Genomic DNA, 22,823 nt, shown 5'->3' with positions numbered 1-22,823 from the left:
ACAATCCTGATACAATAATTGAGCCAGTAAAGCTCAATGATTGAACTATTCAAAATGCCCGAAATTGAAGTAGCTCTACTTAAAACTTCATCTCCCCAAAATCTCTATATTAAACATGCTGCTGATGCTCAAAGTATATAAATCAGTATTGACAGATATCAGATGGACACTTGCATATTTAAGTAACTTTTTCTTTGCATGTGACTTCTGCTGAGAATTTTGTATTTTAGAACCATTTCACAGAAATCTGCTAGTTAGCATTTTTGTTTTTCAAGAAACACAAGACAGCACTTTCCAAGAGTTCAGAGATGACCATATACGGAAAACAGAAATTCTCTAAAGGCTCTATTCCAAGACGACCAAAGTTTAAACATGAATCTGGACTGAGGCTTCTGAATACATTTTATGTTCAATGGCCGCTGCAAAGGTCATAATTAGTGAGAAGAATATTAATTAAGTTCTACATTGACTAAATGCCATCGAGACCTATAATTTTTACATCATCAAATGACCCTGCAAAGCTACTACTTAAAGATGGTTAAGCCTACAAACCAATATGAATACTATAGAGACCCTCTGTCAAGCAGCCGTGAATTATGGGGAGGAAACGAAAGATGACCTATTACCAAACTAATGTCAGCCAGGGCTGAAAGAGAATCATAGCCCTCGCCTGAAACTTGAGCACTCCTGTAGTTCTTGATTTAAATGAGTCTATCCAGACTCATGAAATTTTGATATTGATTGGCATGTAAATGGTCCTATATCTCTCAGCCCAGAGAAAATGCATTTGCATATCCGCCACATAGGTATCCTGCCATTTCCTCCAGCACGGGGCGGGAACCTCTGGTGCCCGATCAATAAGACCCCCTTAAATGAAACCAACATGTGAGGATGAAATGTTTCGGGGATGGCGACGCTGCAGTCGGAATCATTTTTCTTAAGAGGAGTTTGTAATGCATTATTAATTGGAAGGCCAAGAGAACCAAGTTGCTCTGGAGTTCCTACCTGCTCTGCTCGTCTGAACTGTGGAGATAGTAGTTCATGGTGTTCACCAGAAAGCTAAACAAGCGACTGTACAGTGTCTTGGTCAAAAGATCTCGGTAAAATTCAGCCATCTCTATGGTGTAACGCCTCATGATGGTATCTCCTGGAAATGAAGAGCGGGCATTCACATCATCATTTCATTTTGAAATCAAAGGAAACCATACCAACTCCCATATGCCACCTTCCTTGTGAGTGGGGAGCACGTCTTCTGAGTCTGTTATTGTACTCTCTCAAGAGCTTAGTACAGTGCTCTACACACAGAAAGCGCTCAATAAATACAATTGCTAGATTGATCACAAACATTCTGAATGTATTTTTTTTAAAGATGATCCCCTAAATTGTAAGTTCCTTGAGGGTAGGGACCATGCCTCTTTATTGTATTCTTTCAAGTGCTTAGTTTGCCTATGGCAAACACTCAATACATACCACAAAACGATTGATAATGAGGTGAATTATGTGGCATTTTGGGTTAGACGTATTCCAATTTGAGAATCATGACCGACAAGGTGGCAGAACCCAGCTTTGGAATCATCAATATGATCTCTCTATAATCAACCAACAAACTGATTTCAATTCCCTACTTGCACATAATGAAAAAGGTTCTTTCAGGTACTCTTTGAATACATTTATCCACAAACGGGCAATAGCCCTAGCCTCGTCATGTGAGTAAAAGACCTACTTGTGAACAACTGCTTTCTGAGTGTGTAAATCAAAGCTGCCTGTCAAAACTGCAAGAAACTGATGGGCAGGGAAACAGCATGGGCCTGGGAATAGGAAGGCCTGAGTTCTAATCCGGGCTCTGCCACTCACCTGCTGTGTAACTTGGGGCAAGTCATTGAGCATCTCTGTACCTCAGTTTCCTCCTCTGAAAAATGAGGACTCAATACTCATTCCTTTTCCTACTTAGTCTGTGAGCCCCATATGGGACAGGACTTTGTCCAACCTGATTTGCTTATATCTACCCCAGACTTAGAACAGTGCTTGACACATAGTAAATGCTTTATCAAATACTACCATTATTATGATTATTATTAAGTGCTCAACAAATACAACAATGAGATGAGAAAATTGTGTGTGGTAACATGCTAACCACCGATGATACAATCAATTCCACCATGCCGGTCCTGAAATTGTATTTATAATTGGAGATTTCATTAACTAGGTCCTAGCAGTCTTTTGACACTGTGCTTAAAGATTAGGTAGTCTAACAAGAACAGGTATGCTAACGAAAGCACAATGGTAACAGAAGTCTAAAGGCCCCTAAAGCCCACAGGATTGAATGAGAAAGTAAACGGTACCTTTGAAATACTGGATATCAGTGGTTAGGGCCGACATCAATTCATCCGGTGATACCTGCAGCAATTCGGCTACTAAAACGGGAACAGTCATTTGGGTAGATGATTTAGTAGAGCTCAGATTCTGCGTTAACATAAATAGACATTGCATTTTGACCAAGAGGTGGAATTTGCAGGTCTATTACAAACGACCCAACTGTCATCCACATGATCAAAATTAATGATGAGGCACACACCGGATGATGATAATCGGGATCTCATTGAGTTCATAGAGATCTGTAGATACCTCTGGTATCCTACAGATTAAATCAGAGTACTCCCTGAAGGAGCCTATATCTCTTTAGTAGTAGAAGGCGCATTGCTTTTTGGCATTCTTCATCAGTCATTTGAAGAGGTTTTTCAAGTGACCAACAGGGTCCTTTCAAAGCAAAGGAAGGATTTTGGCAAGGTTTCTTTTTTTTTTTTTTTTAGAGGTAAGAGGTTTTCCTCAGCACAGACTGCTTCGCTGTTGAAATGCCACCAAAAAGATTATAATATATAATAATCATATAATTATATAACAATATGTTATATTACATAATGATTCTAGTATTAATTATATTTATATCAATTATATATTAATGATTAGATATTAACACTTATATATAAATATATCACGAATATATGTAACTTTTATTTTTATATTTACATATTATATTTGTGATATATGTCTATATAATTAATATATTGATGTTATATCGCTCGTCATATATTTATATAATTATTGATACAATCATCGATATATTGTTATAATATAAATATATAATGAATGTATTTTTATGATATATTGATATAATTGTATTTATGTTATGTATTTATATAGTATATACATTTTATATGTATATACATACTACAAGCTGGCAAGCAAGCTGAAGTCAGGTATTTCTTTTGATAAGCTGGCACCATCAACCTGGGCCCCCATCCGTTGGGAAAAGCTGCGGGGTATTTCCAGGGAACTCTTTCTAAAGCCTGGTGGAGTGGTTTGAAGTCATAATTCCGGAACATGCCTCCATCTACTGGTCAGCCGCCAAGAACCACGGTGCAATGGGGAGGAATCAAACCATGTCAGAGGGTCCGAAACCACTGACCTTGCTCCAGCAGCTGGAGGTCAGACACATACGCCGTGTCAGCGTCCGTCAGGGCGATAAACCGAATGTCTCCGATGTGCAGAATCGCCGAGAGAATCACGAACAGGTTCTCCACGTCCTGCACAGATTAGAGAGAATGAGTGGCTTTCTCCAGGCTTCGGATGAGAAGAGAAGGCCTCCCGAATGAAAACGGGAGGCGAGATTATCGCACAATGGCGACGGTGGTCACCCTGGGGTACTCCCTAGGCGGCCCTAAAAATGGCAGTGGATAACTCTAAGGTACATAATATTGAGAAGCAGCACGGGCCTGGGAGTTGGAAGGACCAGGGTTCTAATCCCGGCTCCACCACTTGCTATCTGCGTACCCGTGGGCCAGTCACTTCACTTCTCTGTGCCTCAGTTCCCTCATCCGTAAAATAGGGATTAAGACAGGGACTGTGTCCAACCTGACTAACATGAATCTACCCCAGTGCTTAGTAAAGGGCCTGGCCTATAGTAAGCGCTTAAGCAATACCATAAAAAAATAAAATGCTCTTTAAAGATCCACCTTTAACAAATGGTAGTGAGAAAGCAGTAGTTGGATAAGAAAGTCATTTTTGATAGGTGTGATAGTAAAGACAATAATAATGATCCCAGTTTATCGTGCCTGGAAGCAGCGTGGCTTAGTGGAAAGAGCAAGGGCTTGGGAGTCAATCAGAGCCAGTCGTGTCTGTTTTTCCTCCACGAACATTTCTAAGACCCTTCCTTTCCTCTCCAACCAAAGGGCTACCATACTGGTCTAGGCAGGCCTCAAAGCGCAGTTTAAACTAAAGAACTGGCATCCTTAAATCCCTCCCTGCTTCCTTTCTCTCCCCTCCCCGGTCCATACTTCACTCTGCTGCTTGGATCAGCATACGTTTTCCCACTCCTCAAAAACCTCTAGTGGTTGTCCATTCTAGAGAAGCAGCATGGCTCAGTGGAAATAGCAGGGGCTTTGGAGTCAGAGGTCATGGGTTCGAATCTCAGCTCTGCCAATTGTCAGCTGTGTGACTTTGGGCAAGTCACTTAACTTCTCTAGGCCTCAGTTACCTCATCTGTAAAATGGGGATTAAGACTGTGAGGCCCCCTGTGGGACAACCTGATCACTTTGTAACCTTCCCAGCGCTTAGAACAGTGCTTTGCACATAGTAAGTGCTTAATAAATGTCATTACTATTATTATTATTATTATTATTCCCCACATCAAGCAAAAAAAAAAAATTCCTGAACCTTGACTTTGGGCACTGAATCGACTCTGTCCCACCTCACCCCAGCTCACGCTCTTCCTTCCTCACAAACTAACCTACTCATTGTATCTCCTTTTCTTCTCTCCCTCTTCCACACCAACAAATCACAGCTCCCACTATTTTCAAAGCCCTTCTGAAATCACATGCTCTGCAGTACACCTCCCCAAATTAATCTCTAATCTCCCAATGTTACATTTGCAAATTGTGTCTTCAGCACTTCTCTACCACCAATACTCTCCCCTTTCCCTTCGTCTCTAAATTATTTCAGCGTATCTCCAGATTGATTGTAAGGTCCTTGAGGGAAGAGCTCTTGCCTATTTGCTCGATTATTCTCTCCCAAGTGTATTGTACTCTCGCAAGTGCTTAGGACCATGCCCTGCACATGGTATGCGCTTAATACATACCACTGATGATTGATGAAGCACTCAGTACAGTGGTCTGAACATGGTAAGTGCTTAATACCATCAAAATGATTGACAAAGAGCTAAGTACAGTGCTCTACACATAGTAGGGGCTCAAAAAATATAACTGATTGATTGATTTCCTAGTCTTTATTATTCATACTTTGAAAGAAAGTCAACTGATACTCTTACAGGGAAATACAGCCTCCTAAGATTCATGAGGTTTCCATTTCATAGGATTGGATTGTTTCTTGCTATCTATGCCTCTGATGCTCCAATTTCTCAACAATACCAGTCCAGATTTATTCTTATTTCTGAAAGGCCATTTCCGATAACCTCAATTCAACTGAGTAGAGGAGTAGGTTTTTCAATACAACTTGCGTAACTCACCAAATCACTGAATCCAACTGCAGTCAGGGCTAGTTTTAGGGAAGATAATTTATCTCTGTTTGAAGTGTTCACGATTAATGACTGGTCCTCCAGTATGTTCTGGTTCAGATACCTAAGAGGGCGAAAAAACAAAAAAACACAGCGTAACATTATGACTTGGCATGTGATTAAGCTTTTGTGGTTAGAAGCCGGTTCAGCCATCTTTGCGTAAATGGTGAAAAAAATCACCTGAACATCATGTACTTTGGTGTTTACAACACACGGTTTCTCTTTGCCCTTAGGGGAAAGGGCAAGGATGCCACCAGAATGAATTCATGTTCTGACTTTCCTTGGATCTTTCCCGAAATACTCGTTATTGACTGCAGTGCCTTCCTTCTCGCTCTCAGGCGTACTTTAGAAGGATGCTGTTTTAGGCATTTTTTCCCCCATTTATGAAGACACCGATGAAATTGATTTTGTTTAGCATTCCCTCCTGCTCAAAATCTCACAAGCTACATGGACTGCCACATGATTGACAAGTCATCCCCTTTCCCCTTTTGGCAACCCCAAAGGTGGATTTTGCTTCTTTTTATGGTGAGGTAAATTGAGCTCAGAATGAAGATTGAATGGAGGAGATGAAGTTAGCTACCTTTCAATTGAAAGTAAAAGCGAATCATCCACATTGAGCTGTGAAGTTTAAAGCACAATTGAAATTCAGGATATCAATTTTAACTATCTCCTGGGAGAGTACAAAAAATATTAAAATGCTACCTTTAACAAATGATGGAAAGGGAATTAATTGCCGATTAAGCTGCAGTGATGAAACACTGTGTTTCCCTGGATGTTTTACCAGAAAAGGTGCAGTGTTGCAAATAGATTTCCACTAACTTGTTATACCACAAGTAAGAATGAGATTGCCCACTCTACCAATCTTTTAAAAGCACCGTTTTTCCTTACACCATTTGACCTTTCGGTGACCTTGAAAAATACGGGCTGGTTACTGATGAGGAAAATCTATGAAACCTGTAAATTGCTCACGAATAACTCGCAGTGCAAGTTACCATGCCGCTGCCTGATATTATCTTTACTTCTCTGGTTAATTGCTGGGCTCCATATGTTCCTGCTCCATTAAGGAAAGATTTTCATCCTTCCAACAAAGTTCAATAGTTAACCCTTTTACTGCTGCTATAGCATGAATATGTATTGGGCCGTCTCCTTTCATATTTCAAGTCTCTTGTAAGCATAACAAACCCTTTTTCTTAAAACCGTTTTGCTCCCTCCCCTTTCCTGAGAAAACAATAGAAACCATTTTTGAATTTGTACCTCTAGCTCATCTTGGAGTGGGAGCAATAGTAGTAAGAAGAATAATGATGGTAATTGTTAAGCGCTTACTATATGTCAAGCGTTGTTCTAAGTGCTGGGGTAGATACAAGGTAATCAAGTTGGACACAGTCCCTGTCCCACATAGGGTTTACAGTCTTAATCCCCATTTTACAGGTAACAGGCACAGAGAACTTAAGTCACTAGCCCGAGGTCACCCAGCAGACAAGTGGCGGAGCCGGGATTAAAACCCAGGTCCTTTTAACTCTCAGGCCCATGCTCTATCCACTAGGCCACACTGATTCTCAGTCTCTGTCTCACGTGGGGCTCACGAAATAGGAAGGAGAATAGGTATTTCGCTCTCATTTTGCAGATGAGGAAACTGAGGCAAATTTGAAAAAAATCCAAGCAACCATGACAATATAATAACAAAGCTTGGTCTGGCCTGCCATTTGTGTAAAATCCTAAAGCATCCAAGGAGAGAGAATGAGCTTCAGGAGAGAGGGTATACTGGTCTTGTTCCATTTATCCAAATCAGACTTGCCTACTGTGTGACCTTGGACAAGTCACTTAACTACTCTGTGCCTCAGTTTCCTCATCTGTAAAATGGGGATTACATACCAGTTCACCCTCCCATTTAGACTGTGAGCCCCTTGCGGGACAGAGACTGTCTCTAATCTGTGAATAATGTATCTACCCCAAGGTGTAGTACAGCCTGGCACATAGTAAGTGCCAAACAAATACCACAGTTATTATTATTACTATTATCATTGTTGGTATTATATACCTGTCCTCCCTCACAATTAAACTGTGAGCCCCATTTGGGAGGCAGGGTGACACAATCCTTGCCCATATGGAATTTACAGTCTACAGGGGGAAGAAGAATCTTTTCCTCTTTTTTTTCCATTGTCTCTGAAAGCCTTGGTAATCAGAGCGACTATACCTTCCTCCCTCTAGACTGTAAGCTCATTGTGGGATCCACAATGTGGGACCCAGTCTACCAACTATGTTGCACTGTACTCTTCCCAGCGCTTAGTATAGTGCCTTGCACACAGTAAGCGCTCAAGAAATACCACTGATTGACTGATTGGACTGAAGAAGACAAGTGGAGAAGATAAACCTCTTGGGGCTGGTGAAAATTTATTCCCATCTCCAGATATTTTTAATCTCTCCTTAAACCTGTATTACTTCCCAATTTAGTTCCTCTATTTCAACTTTTACCTTAAAATTACTTAAATTTTCTTTTAGGCCTCTGGCATTTGCAGAGGGAAGAAAAAACAGATTGACATTACATTGTTTGAATTCTAAAGGACCCAGACGACTATATGGATAAGGCTGTCATGGAGATATCTCCTAAATTAGAACAGAAGGGTGATGTCTGCTCCACATAATCCAAAGAGTTAATTCTTGCTCATGTCTAATTCATACCTGTGTATCCTTTCCCAGTACTTAGTACAGTCCTCTGCAGACAGTAAGGACTTAATAGATACTATTATCAATCCACTGTATTTATCATGGGCTTGCCAAGTGCAGAGAGCACAGTACTAACCTCTTGGAAGAGTAAAACACAACAGGGTTGGTAGACACATTTGCTGCCCATAAGGAGCTTACAGTCAAATTAGAGACAGTATGAACTACTTACTACCTGCCCTGACGTATTCCTCGAGATGGGGACGAAATGATTCTAAAAAGAAACTTTCAGATACCTACCTCTATCTAATCCCCATCATTTGGGATGACTTTTTACAAATATAATTTTCAGTAGCTAGCAACAGAATGACATATTACACTGGGAAGACCTATAACTCCAGATAGCATTAATTTGATAATATCTGAGAAAAAGGAAAATATCAATTTTCCTTCTGATTAATCTAGCCCATCTGTTCAGACATTAGAAATACATACCAGCGTGTATCTACAGCTGATAAACACACCTGGTGTGCTGTTCATCAGAGAAGCTGTTAAGCATGCTTACTTTCCCATTATCAGTTATCAATACAAATAGCATCTATTGTCTTCTCTTGAAAGACCGTTTTTGATCCATGTTGGAAAATTCAGCTCACACACGTGTTCCAGTATGTGAAGGTAGGGGTCAATTAGGGAAAAGAAATTACCGGGCATTTTGATAAGTTGTGGCAAATGGTATTAATTGTGGATAATTGATCTCTTCGTTAAGAAACAGATGTTTCCAAGAGCGAACCTGAACCTCAATCCACTGCCTGTTTATCAGAATTGAAAGAAAGGAGGGCCCTCTTCGTCTCTACCTTGCACGTGAAGACGAGGTTGGGGGGGGGGGGAATCCGATTTCTATTATTTACAAGGCAGTATTTAGCAGAATTTTGAAATTCCATGAACTCCGAGGAAAGCCTCAACAGAAATAACTGCTAGTATTTCAAATTATTCCAAAGGGGAAAGTTAATACTAGTCGCATGGAAGGAAACGCTGATTTTAAGATGTAAACACATTTAGGAGGTGGGATTTTAGCTTTTCTGAACAGACTACTGAGAGCAAAGACCATCTGCCTCTCTGTAAATTCCGAGCAGCCACGAAGGGAACTGAGGCAGCCCTATTACCCAGTCAATCATTCATTCAATTGTATTTATTGAGCGCTTACCGTCTGCAGAGCACCAATCAATCCATTAATTGTATTTATCGAGTGCTTACTGTGTGCAGGGCACTGTACCAAGCGCTTGGGAGTGTATAACACAACAATAGACTCATTCCCTGCCCACAGTGAATTTACAGTCTAGAATTTACAGTTCCCTAGACTGTGAGCTCCTTGTGGATAGGACTTGTGTTAACAACTCTGTTGCATTGTACTCTCCCACGTGCTTAAAACAGTGCTGTGCACATAGGAAGTGCTGAATCCATACCATTAACTGATCCATTATTAAAAATTGAACAATGGCAAGAACCATTAGATTGCAAGCATCTCAAGGGTGGGGACAATATATTCTGTTTTCATTATGCGTCCCTGAGTAATGGAGCTGGAATTAGAATCCAAATTTCCTGACTCACAGGCTTGTACTCTTTTCAGTAAACCAGTTATCCTGGAAAAGCCATATCTCCTCCTCCTCCTCCTCCTCCCCCTCCCAAGAAGCGATTACCACTTTAGACAGTTATCATAACTGTTATAATTACTCATTTTGCAGGCTATAAACAAAGGGCTGCCCTGCAGTTTTAATGACAAAATATACCAGTCAGGAGAGACAAAGACTGATGACCTTAGAAGCCATGCGATGGTAGCCAAAGGGCATACATGGGATTCTTTAATTTAGACACACAAAGATGGTCACTTCTCCTTTTGTAAAAACTGATGTTCTCCAAATGCATTTAAACCTGGTTACCCCAGAATTTTCCAAAGGCAGGTCAATTTACCCATTGTTTTTATTTATGGAAGAGGAAAACAATAATAACAATAATAATGGCACTTATTAAGCACTTACTATGTACAAAGCACTGTTCTAAATGCTGGGGAGGTTACAAGGTTATCAGGTTGTCCCACAGGGGGCTCACAGTCTTCATCCCCATTTTACAGATGAGAGAACTGAGGCCCAGAGAAATGAAGTGACTTGCCCAAAGTCACACAGCTGACAAGTGGCGGAGCTGGGATTTGAACCCATGACCTCTGACTCCAAAGCCCGGGCTCTTTCCACTAAGCACCGCTGCTTCTCTAAGGATAAGTAAGCACTGCCAGAAAACAATCCTTCATGCACAGTGTACTCATTCATTCATTCACTCATTCATTCCTGTGCTTACTGAGCACTTAGTAGGGACTGGGAAATACACAAAAAAAATGACTACAGATCTTGCCCACAAGGATTTTACAATCAGGAATAGGGACAGGAAGACACATACACAAAAGCAAAATCTAAAGGAATTATGCCCCTTTTATAAAAATCATCATCATCAATCGTATTTATTGAGCGCTTACTATGTGCAGAGCATTGTACTAAGTGCTTGGGAAGTACAAATTGGCAACATATAGAGCCAGTCCCTACCCAAGAGTGGGCTCACAGTCTAAAAGGGGGAGACCGAGAACAAAACCAAACATACTAACAAAATAAAATAAATAGAATAGATATGTACAAGCAAAATAAATAAATAAATAAATAGAGTAATAAATATGTACAAACATATATACATATATACAGGTGCTGTGGGGAAGGGAAGGAGGTAAGAAGGGGGTAAAATGGTAAAATGGTTTTTGTAAAGCATTTACTATGTGCCAGGCACTGTACTAAACCCTGGGTTAGATACAAGGTAATCCGATAGGATACAGTCCCTTACCAACATGGAGCGCACTGTCTTAATCCCAGTTTTACAGATGAGGTAACTGAGGTCCAAAGAAGTGATGTGACTCACCCCAGGTCGCACAGCAGAAAAGTGGCAGAGCCGGGTTTAGAACCCAGGTCCTTCTGACTCCCGGGCCCATGCTCTAACCACTGGGCCACGCTGCTTCCCATTTCCCTCTGTTGTGCTCCCAAAAGAGTTCAATACAGTGCTGAGCACATAATAGTTGCCCGCGCGTCACCCCAGCCTACTCCAGCAGGGAGGAGGGTCCATTGGCAGAACTTGGGAATAGCTGAAATTGAGACCCATGTGATGTCACGTGTGGCTAAGTGGAAAGAGCCCGGGCTTGGGAGTCAGAGGTCATGGGTTCGAATCCCGGCTCCGCCACTTGTGAGCTGTGTGAACTTGGGCAAGCCACTTAACTTCTCTGGGCCTCAGTTCCCTCATCTGTAAAATGGGGATTAAGACTGTGAGCCCCACGTGGGACAACCTGATTCCTTTGTATCCCTCAAGCGCTTAGAACAGTGCTTTGCACATAGTAAGTGCTTAACAAATACCATCATTATCATAATTATTTTGCTGGACACAAAAGGCAACATGATAATGTCACATGTGCCATTTGGCAGAGAACAGACTCCCCCACAGCTGACCCGCTGCTAATTTACACCTGAGCTGTCACCTTCCCCTCCCAGTTCTGTGGGATCAGAGGTGTCACATCCCAGCTACACGGGGACCCCGAGAGCTTAAAATGAGACTCCAGAGCTTCATCTCATCTTAAACAGATCAACTGAAAAAAATCAGACAATTGGGAAGTGATCTGGCCTACTGGAAAGAACACGGGCCTGAGAATCACCAGACCTGGGTTCTAATCCTGAATCTATCACCGGTCTGCTGGTGACCTCGGATAAGTCACTTCATTTCTCTGGGCCTCAGCTTCCTCATATGTAAACTGGGAGCCCCATGTAGGCCAGGGCCTATGTCCCGAACGATGATTTGAAGCTTGTTGAGGACAGGAAATGTGTCTGTTTACTGCCGTACTGAATTCTCCCAAGTGTTTATTAGCACAGTGCTCCGCACCTAGTAAGTGCACAATAAATACGATTGACTGCCTGATTGACTAATACAGTGTTTGGCACATAGCAAACCTCTTTTTTAAAATGATATTTGGAGACGTGTCGTGGCCTAGTGTTTTCAGCACGGGCCTAGGAGTCAGAAGGACCTGAGTTCTAATCCCGGCTCTGCCAGTCGACAGCTGTGTGACCTCGGCTGAGTCACTTCACTACACCTCACTTGTGGGACAGGGACTGTGTCCAACCTGGACTAGTTTGTATGTACCCAAGTGCTTAGTACAGTGCCTGACATAGTAAGGGCTTAACAAATACGACACCCACACATGCCCAAGACAGCCACAAAGAGTGTTTTTCCTCTCAAAGACCCTGAAATAATGTGCTTATTCACTGGTGATGAAAGGAAGAGTTCACCCATGGCAAGTGTGGTTTCAATGAACACTCCATAAAGCTGGTACAAACAGATGGGAAAGGGAACAGGTCGACCAACTCTATCCTACTGTACTTTCCCAAGTGTTAAGTACAGTGCTCTGCACACAGCAAGCGCTCAATAAATACCACTGGCTGATTGAAAGGCTTCTCTATCAGTAGTTCAGTGTAGGGCTGATTTGATTTCAATTTCAAACAGCCGCTCCAGGGATCTTCTGCAGAGGTGGAGGGATGAAGCACTGGTGGACATTCTTCCTGATTTCACCTACTGCGCTTTGCAGACACTGTATTGTTCCTCACAGCTGGGGACCCAACTCCTTGTGCATAAAATGATTCTTTTGTGAGCCCACATGGGGTTGAAAACGCCTTGGAAACTAAAGATGAAATTTAAACGTAAAATATTCCTGGTTGAAAACAAGCCCCACTCCCGGGCCATTTCCAGAGAAAAGCGTTAGGACCTGCAAACACCCAGTTACTGTATTGTGTTTAGACTTTAATCTGCCCTGTGAATTCAAAGGAACAATGTGTCTTGCTTTGAGCTCTATTTTATGTGTCACCAGAAACTAGATAAGGCAAAACAGAACAGTCCACATCAACAAAGTCAACAACAGTTTCTGAGGCGGATAGTGGCCTACTTTTCTCCCTACCCTCTTTTATTAAAAAAAAAACAAACCACATTTTGTCCTCCTGTTTTTCAAACTCCCATATCACTATCTAAAATTAAATGTTCATGACCAAAGTGCTGCCTTGCGTGAATCTGCATTAGTAAGAAAACTTGTATACTGTATCAATCAATCAATGGTATTTACTGAGCAGTTACTGTATACAGACCACTGTAGTAAGCGCTTGGGAGAGTACCACACCACAGAGTTGGTAGACATGTTTAGGCAGTTGCTCTGTGCCAAGCACTGTACTAGATATAACACAATCAGATCAGAAAAAATACCTGTTCCACATGGGGCTCGCTCCCTCCCTCTTCATATCCCACAATTACTCTCCCCACTTTCAAAGCCTTAATGAAGGTACATTTCCTCCAAGAGGCCTTTCCTGCCCAATCCCTAATTTCCTCTTCTCCCATTCCCTTCTGGGAAGCTCTGATTTGCTTCCCTTATTCACCACTCCTGACTCCGAGGTCCTTGCTGCTTAGCATGCTCCTGTCACGAAAGATACTGCCTTATTTCTGAGCGCACTTTAACGGAAGTACTCTAGCATTATGAAATTATGCAAATATCCACCCATCTACAAACACAATGACCCTAACTACCTACGGTTGCAAATGCAATTTTTAAAAACATTTTCCACCCACAGCATTTTCTCCCAGAGCTATCGCTTAGTATTGCTACCTCCTTCAAAATATATATATATATTGTTTTTTTCCTAAGGGCTTAGGATGTACCAGCCACTGTACCAAGCACTGGGGCATATGCCAGATCATCAGGTTGGACATGGTTCATGTATCACCTGGGCTGCACTGTTTTAAGCCCCATTTTACAGATAAGGTAACTGAGGCACAGATAAGTTAAATGACTTGTCCAAGGTCACACAGCAGAAGAGTGGTGGAGGCAAAATTAGAATCCAGGTCCCTCTAGCTCCTAGGCCTGTGCTCTTAGGAAAAAGCCTTAAGGCCCTAAAGAAGGTTGGCACTGCCTGAGAGCAAGCCCCTTCTCTTAAGTGGCTTGCTGTTCTCAACATTATCTCCACACAATTTATATCTGTCAGCTTCCCCCACTGGATTATAAACTCCTCAACAGGAGGGAATGTGTCTAGTACCATGACTGTACGCTCTTAAGGGCCTGGTTTAGTGTCTGCAGACAGTGATGCTTGAAAAATACCATCAGATGGATAGATGGACATCCTAATATATCTCCAGAGGGGCTGACTAGTATTTGTGTAAATTATTGGGTTGCATAAGACTCCACACTGAAAGCTCATTGTGGGCAGGGTCATGTCTACCAACTCTGTTGTACTGTCCCAAGCGCTTAGTACAGTTCTGGGCTCACAGTAAGTGTTAGATAAATACCCTGGATGATGATGAGGCTGCCTTGTATTTCAATCAATCAATTGTATTTCTTTTTAAAGTGGAAATACATTCTCTTTTCAACTAAAATGCAAATGCAGCAATGTGGTTGATTTCTCCACCTTTCAACACCTTCTTCCATTGGATAAATGAGATTCAAATAATCTGATTAAGGTTTGAAAGAACTTCCTGACTGGGCATTGTAGGGAGGTGAGAGATGATTTTAATTGCTAGGATAGTGACTTCAGAAAAGTGGGAGAAAGAGGTAAAAAGGAAATCCCAAGGACGACCAAGATCCAAATCACTGACTCGTTTCCTCCTGAATATTAGCAGAACTAAAACAAGGAGTTGGGAGAAAAGCATGTTTGGGGTTAAAATCCAATATGCTTTCCAGATAAAACAATGAAACTAAGTGAACTGTTACCGCCAACTGCATTTTCCTCCCCTGATTTAAACCAAGCTTCCTAATTCTCTGCCAACTTCTGGAGGAGAGGAAAGTGAGTTTGCTTCCTCCCTGATTCTTTCATCTTCCCCCATAGGAGTTGTTTCTGGAATGATGCTAGGGTAAGGAGAGCAGGAGGAAGTCCGATAGATAGGCATAAAGAGATCAAAAGAGCTATTGGGGCATGCGTATAGGGAGCAATGCCACATCAAGGCACATGGGATTCAAAGAAGGAAAAATAAAACATCTGCCACACAAGTATTAAAATATGATTTCTGTTTTCTAATCAGCCCTGGGAGCAATGATCTGCCTACTGAATGACAATATAGCTATCTCCCTGAACTATATCCTCTGAAGAGAAGACAGATAATATAAGTTCCTCAACACGGCCTAGCCGAGAGTGCCCAAGCCTGGGAGTCGGAAGGACCTGGGTTCTAATCCCACTCCGCCACTTATCTGCTGTGTGACTTTGGGCAAGTCACTTCACTTCTCTGGGCCTCAGTTACCTCAACTGTAAAATGGGGATAAAGACTGTGAGCTCCATGCGGGACAGAGGCTGCATCCTATCAGATTAGCTTGTAACTACCTCAGTGTCTGGTACACAGTATATGCCTAACAAATACCGTTAAAAAAAAAAGTTACAAGAGCCAGGAGAGATAGGAGAGAGAGGTCTGTTGTAGTTCCAGCTTCCAGCTACTTGGCAGGTGAGGGGTTTGGCAGCAGCAGGAGGAGGGGAGGGGAGCATCAAACTGAATATTGCCATGATTTCCTAAGGATGTTCCTTTTGATGGAGAGAGAGATTCAAACAAGGACGCTCCTTCAGCAAATGAGACACCCATTAGCAACTTAATTCTGTATTCAGTCTAATCACAATCATGTCTCACCCTACCAAAGGTATCAGCTAAAATATCTGGCAGGAACGGCACAGATGCCAAGTAAATTCCCCAACTTGTTATCTGATTTTGATGTCACAATCATTATTCTTGTGTTTATTTGGCTCCTGACGCCTAGTAAAAGGGAGAAGGCAGAAATGGAGGTAATTAACATCAATCAGGATGGCAAAGGTCTCTCTCTGCTGCACTGTTTGTTCCTCAGCCCAAGTTGATGCTCTATGCTTGTCTTACAAAAAGTCAATACTGCCTAGGAAAAAAGAAGTCTGCTTTGAGCAGCCAATGGAGTTAGAAACCACCAGACAAAGGATTCCATTATGACTACATACTAATTAAATTTTTAATTTCAATTAGGTGTCCGCTGATACCCTGATTTAATAATTAATGTTGAACGCAACAGACGCTCAATGTGGGAGAAAAGAGAAAAATCTAACAGCCATGATGGAAGAATCAATCAATCAATCGTATTGATTGAGCGCTTACTGTGTGCAGAGCACTGTACTAAGCGCTTGGGAAGTACAAGTTGGCAACTTATAGAGACGGTCCCTACCCAACAGTGGGCTCACAGTCTAAAAGGGGGAGTAAGAAAGGATTGAAACATCCAGCTTAGGTGAGCTCCCTAACAGTGTATCGGTGTTCATAAGAGATGGCCAAAAGCAAGCTAAAAAGGATAATAATAATAGTAATAATAATAATTGTGGCATTGTTGAGTGCCATGTGCCAAGCATTGTACTAAACACTGGGGTAGTTACAAGATAATCAGGTTAGACATAGTCCCTGTTCCACAGAGGGTTCACAGTCTCAATCCCCATTTTAACAAACGAGATAACTAAGGCACAGAGAAGTGAAGTGATTTGTCCAAGGTCACACAGCAGACAAGTTTCAGAGCCAGAATCAGAATCCAGATCCTTCTAACTCCCAGGCCTGGGCTCTATCCACAAGGCCTTGCTGCTTTTCAGGAAGGAGAAGGAAGCTGTCTTTCTGAGTCAGCCAGGACTGCCTAGTGGAAAGAGCACAGGATGTAAGTCAGGATATTAATCCGGGTTTGGCCACTTGCCCGTTGTGTCTGACTTTGGGCTAGTGTCACCCAGCTTCTCTGGGCCCCAGCTTCCTCTTCTGTAAAATGGGGCTTAAAATTAGCTGTTCTCTTCCTGCTTAGACTGTAAGCCCCTGTAGGACTGTGTCCATCTGGATTATCTTGTCTCTACTCCTGTGCTTAGCACAATGCTTGGCAGGTAGTAAGCGCTCAATTATTATTATCCATCTATCAATCAATGATATTTACGGAGTGCTTACTGTGTGCACAGCAGTGTACTAAGTGCTTGGGAGAGTTCTTGTTCCCTACCCACTAGTCTACAGTCTAGCGGACAAGATTTAGTTTATTACTGTGAATATAATGCACTGAAAAAACATACAATGCATTGAAAAAAGGAGCGACTATATTTTCTACATTTGATTTTAGTGATAAAATAGAAACCGGATTAGTTTTCATCTTAATCTTAAATTTTAATCTCCATTTTACGGATGAGGCAACTGAGGCCCAGAGAAATGAAGTGACCTGCACAAGGGTACACAGCAAACAAGTGGTACAGCCGGGATTAGAACCCAGGTCCTTCTGACTCCAAGGCCCTGGCTCTATCCACTAGACCACACTTCTTAATAGTTGCCCAAACTGTTAAAAAACTTTCAACGATATATGATGCTAGACTGTCTCTGATCAGAAGCAGTGTGGCCTAGGGGGAAGAGTGCACGCCTGTTCGTTAGAGGAACTGGGTTCTAATCCCAGCTCTGCCAGTTGCCCCCTGTGCGACCTCAGGAAAGTAACTTAATTGCTTGGTGGCTCAGTTTCCCCATCTGTGAAATGGGGATTAAATATATGGCAGAGCTGGAATTAGAACCTGGGTCCTTCTGATTCCCAGGCCCGTATTCTTTCTATTAGGCCACGCTGCTTCCTCGCTTCAATTAATCAGTGATATTTCTTGAGTGCTTACTTGAGAGCACTGTACTAAGCACTAAGTGCACTTGATGCCTCGCACTCTACTGGGTGCTTGGAAAGTACAGAATAACCAAGTGCCATGTTTCCTGCCTCAAAGGAGCTTGCGCTCGAACTAATGGAGGAAACGAACATAAAAATACTTACAGCACTATCCAAATAAACAACTTGCATGGCCATAGACAGATGGGTGCTAAGGAGAGGATAAATAAATTTGTAAATGCTAGAATTGGCTGAAGGGATGATATGACTCAGGGGGACCGGGAAATTAATCTGGAGAAGTGTTTTCCTGTTTCTCCACAGGTCAGGTTGCCTCTCAGGAGAGGTATCAGAGCCTTTCACTTCCAGAACAACTGCTACGCAAGCAGTCAAACGCCCAGCCCAGCGGGAGATAGAATACCACTGCCAACCTCGGCTATGAACTTGGATCTGTGACCTCTGGGCATTGGATACTCGCCTCCCCCTCAACCCCATGTTCACGGCATTTGCGTTCATATCTTTACATTATCTATTATCAATTATAATGCAGTCAGAAGGATCTGGGTTCTAATCCTGGCTCTGCCATGTGTCTGCTGTGTGACCTTGGGCAAATCACTTTACTTCCTCTGTGCCTCAGTTACCTCATCTGTAAAATGGGGATTAAGATTGTGAGCCACATGTGGGATAGGGACTGTGTCCAACCCGATTTGCTTGTATCCACCCCATGCTTAGAACAGAGTTTGGAACATAGAAAGTGCTTAACAAATACCACAATTATTATTACTGGTATTAATAATAATTACTAATTAATTCATATTATTGTCTCTCCCCCCTAGACTGCAAGCTCATCATGGGCAGAGAATATATCTACAAACCCCGTCTGTTTTCCCCCAAGCACTTAGTATAGTGTTCTGCACATAGTATATGATCAATAAATGCCATTGATCGATTCATTTGATTCTCACCTGACCCTCAATCCCACGGCACTTATAAACATATCTTTAAATGACAGTATAAATTATTAATTTTATTAATGTCTCTCTCACCCTGCAGACTGTAAACTCATTGTGGGCAGGGAATATATCTCCCCCTTCTAGACCGTGAGCCCGTTATTGGGTAGAGACCATTTCTATATGTTGCCAACTTGTACTTCCCAGTTTAGTACAGTGCTCTGCATACAGTAAGCACTCAATAATTACAATTGAATGAATGACTATATCTACCAACTCTGTTGCAATGCAGGCACTCAGTATAGTGCTCTGCCCACCGTAAGCATCTGATAAATACCACTGACTGATTATAGAGTGAGTTGCATCCACCCTATGGATTTTTAAAAACAGATTCATTTTTCCACTTGCTTATTTGAGTTTCACTACTTTCCCAAAGCACTGGACAGGGATCCTTGCCTTTGATTTGACTGAACTGCATTCCCATAATAAACAATGGTCTTTCTGAAAAAAAAAAAAAAAGCAGTATTTAGAAGTTCATCATCACTGAGAAGATAATTAAAGGGCTAAATTCCTTCCCTGAAGGGACTCTGTCAGGCCCACCGTCAAACCACTTGCTTCGAATTTGTAGAGAATTAACTACAGGCCGGTATTAGTCTCACTCTGGAAAAAGAACGGTGGTTGAAAACTCTGGAAGGGAATCATGAAATGGGACCTCCTGATACTAAGATTTAATTTTTTTTAACTTTACATAATTGTGTTCTATGACACTCCCTCCCCATTAAGTTTAACCTTTAGTAAAGAACACTTTCTCAAACTGTGTCAGATACCCTCACTAGCAGCTATCATGAGGGTAAGAACATGGTGAGTCACAGACCCCTTCCACACAGAAGACAAAAGTTAACACAAAGGTCACACGTAGATAGATCCAGCCAAACTAGAGCTGGCCTTCGGATCACTTTTCAAAACGGAATCTTTTCCGATAAATTTAAATGATCCAACCTGAATACCTGACGCCAAAATAAAAGACTGGCATGGGACGGTAAAAGGGGATCTCTTTAAAACTCCAAATTGTCCTGTGACCAAATTCGTAAGTACCTGGGAAGTTTTTACAAAAAAAAGGCAGAGTCCTGAAAGTAGAGATTTAACTGGGGTTAATCAAGATTTATGCAAACCAAATATCAACGAATGAAGAGAACTTTTAATTTCTCATATAACAAGAGTACATGGAGGTCAAATTCAACCTCCCGGACAAAGGGATAAAGTCATTCATTCAATCGTATTTCTTGAGCACTTACTGTGTGCAGAGCGCAGAGAAAATATGAGAAAGAGAGAGAGGTCACTGCAAAAATGAGTAACTTCAATTGATGGGGGTGGGGACAGTCCTGGGTTCTAATCTTGGCCTCTGTCACTTGCCTGCTGAGTGACTTTGGGCAAGTCACTTAATCGATCGATCAGTGGTATGTATTGAGCACTTTCTTTGTGCAGAGCACTGTACCGGGTGCTTGGGAAAGTACAACAGAATTGGTAGACACATTCCCTGCCCACAACGAGCTAAATGGGTGTCTTTTGTAAACAGAGAAATGCACTAGGTGCCAACTTTGTGCTGAGCACCCACAGTAGGCAAAGAAATGCTGTGGGTATCAACTGTGTGTAGAGCACTGTACTGGTGATTACACTAGAAAGAGCACTGTACAGTGCGCCCACCATTTGCACAGCACTGTATTAAGCACTGTGGTGGATACAAGCTAATCAGATTAGACACAGTCCCTGTCCCACATGGGGCTCACAGTCTTAATCCTCATTTTACAGATGAGGTAACTGAGGCCCAGAGAGGTGAAGTGACTTGCCCAAGGTAACACAGCAGACAAGTGAGGAGCAGGAATTAGAACTCAGTCCTTTTGACTCTCAGGCCCATGCTCTAACCATTGGGACACACAGCTTCTTCCACTCTCAATGAGAAGCCAACGCAAGCGGACGCAAACTGCCAAACTTACAACAGGTTTCAGAGTCAGAGTAGGAGCAGGATTCAGAGTAGGAGCAGAGAGGCGAATGATATAAGCAAAAATAAGAAATTAAATAAATAGGCCATCACGCAGATCCATATTAAGGGGAGTGATGGGGAAACATGACCGGAAATTTGATATCCATGTATGGAAAGCATGGTGTCCTCTGGGATTGGAGCTACTCCATTTCATTCTGTCAGGGTAGAAGCTGGCTCAGATTTTCCATGAAATGAATTTCTATTTCTTTGGGAAACAGTGTGGCCAAGTGGAAAAAGCATAGGCCTCGGAGTCAGAGGACCTGGGTTCTAATCCTAGCTCTGCCACTAGACTGCTGTGTGATCTGGGTCAAGTCACTTCACTTCTCTGAGCCTCAGTTCCCTCCTCTGGGATTCAATACATGTTCTCTCCCACAATCTAAAGCCTATGTCAGACCTGATTATCTTGGATCTACCCCAGTGCTTAGTACAGTGCTTGGCATATAAGTGTGCTTAACAAATACCACAATTATTATTATTAGCAATCTTCCTGTATTTCATAGCCCTCTTACATCATCACATTGTTCTCTTGCCCATCTATTCTAAAGTGCTCAAGGAAAGGCTGGGAGTCAATAAAAGCTAACGAAGCTTACGCTTTGATTATCGTAGACGGAGCCATGTTATTGCCCCCCTGCCACCCAAGACTCAGGACTAATGGATTTTGGAGGGGGGTGCCTCCATTGAACACATGAAGTAGACTGTAAGCTCAATGTGGGCAAGGGATCATGTCTACCAACTCTGTTGCACTATATTTTCCCAAGAGCTTAGTACATTGCTCTGCCCACAGGAAACCCTCAGTAAATAAGACCGACTGATTGATATGTCAGGTGGCAAATGCCTCTCCGGCCATTGTCCGGATGGAAAATTAGGATGGACCCCAATCCAAACGATGATTGAGCAAAATTATTCTCCTCCTTCTCTTGTGTAGAACCAGGTTCAGAGACCTTATCTTGCTACTCACAAGAAGCGGGTCAGGTCCCCCATTGGGAACGGAAAGTGTAGCGTTGGACAAAAACAAGGTTATCCATATTTAAACACGGCTCTGCTTGTGTGATATACGGCAACTGCTCAAGGGCTTTAAGAAATCATTACGGAGGGCCTCCGGCCAGAAGAAAATTAAACAGCCTAGATCGGTCAAATCTTTCCTCACATTCGTTTGTACTTTCACCTGAGCATTGTATTAAGACTGAAGAAATATTATTGCAGGATGGTCATTTGCTATGTGAATATTATGTCAAATCGTTTCCAATTCATAGGCTGCTTTTTAACAATTTATGGAAAATTGCTTCCAAAATCACACCCCTATTAAGTGCATTCATTAATAATGAACTAGAGGGATTATATGAATTATTAAGAGTCATATCCTGTTGCAATGGATACACTGAATAATGTAACATGGTAACAATACAAAAAGTATAGGGTTTTTCTGTTGTTGTTGTTGCTGTTGTTGATGTTCTTGTTTGTTTTAAGAAACGAGGCAATATCTGTGAATTTCCATCAGATACTATTATCACAAGAAATCTAGGACAATCCTAAAATTGCTTCCACAAGCAAAAACATCTAGCACAAACAATGTTCACTGTCCGTAATTCCTACAACATTCTAGAATGCATGCTAAACCAAACTACTATTTTTATGGTATTTGTTAAGCATTTACTAAGCATTAAGCTTAGTACTGTACTATGCACTGGGGGAGGATGAGATAACCGAGTCCCAGAGAAGTTAGGTGACTTCCCAAGGTCACCCAGCAGACAAGTGGCAGAGCTGGAATTAGAACCCATTACTTTTAGACTCCCAGGCTCTTGCTCTATTCACTAAGCCATGCTGCTTCTTGATAAGCTCCCTACCTTCTCACTTCCACTCCCATTTCCATAACCAGAGGACAACAGAGCCAGATTTAGGATA

The 22,823-nt window shown here is 42.0% G+C and overlaps 1 protein-coding gene across 2 annotated transcripts in view; it reads right to left on the bottom strand.

The window, feature by feature from the left end:
• Positions 1–22,823, bottom strand: part of MYO16 (myosin XVI) — a 212,923-nt gene that overhangs the window by 115,385 nt on the left and 74,715 nt on the right. For both annotated transcript variants that reach the window (XM_038762138.1, XM_038762139.1), the window contains exons 17-20: positions 5,522–5,633; positions 3,467–3,584; positions 2,343–2,414; positions 1,006–1,147 (exon numbers count right to left, since the gene is read on the bottom strand). In XM_038762138.1, the coding sequence (XP_038618066.1) occupies positions 1,006–1,147; positions 2,343–2,414; positions 3,467–3,584; positions 5,522–5,633 (444 nt within the window). The remainder of the gene's footprint in view (positions 1–1,005; positions 1,148–2,342; positions 2,415–3,466; positions 3,585–5,521; positions 5,634–22,823) is intronic.

Source organism: Tachyglossus aculeatus, chromosome 20, assembly GCF_015852505.1.
Source record: "Tachyglossus aculeatus isolate mTacAcu1 chromosome 20, mTacAcu1.pri, whole genome shotgun sequence".
Classification (NCBI taxonomy): Eukaryota; Metazoa; Chordata; class Mammalia; order Monotremata; family Tachyglossidae; genus Tachyglossus; species Tachyglossus aculeatus.
The sequence above is the reverse complement of the archived record's forward strand: the minus strand, read 5'-3'. Positions and strand labels throughout refer to the sequence as shown.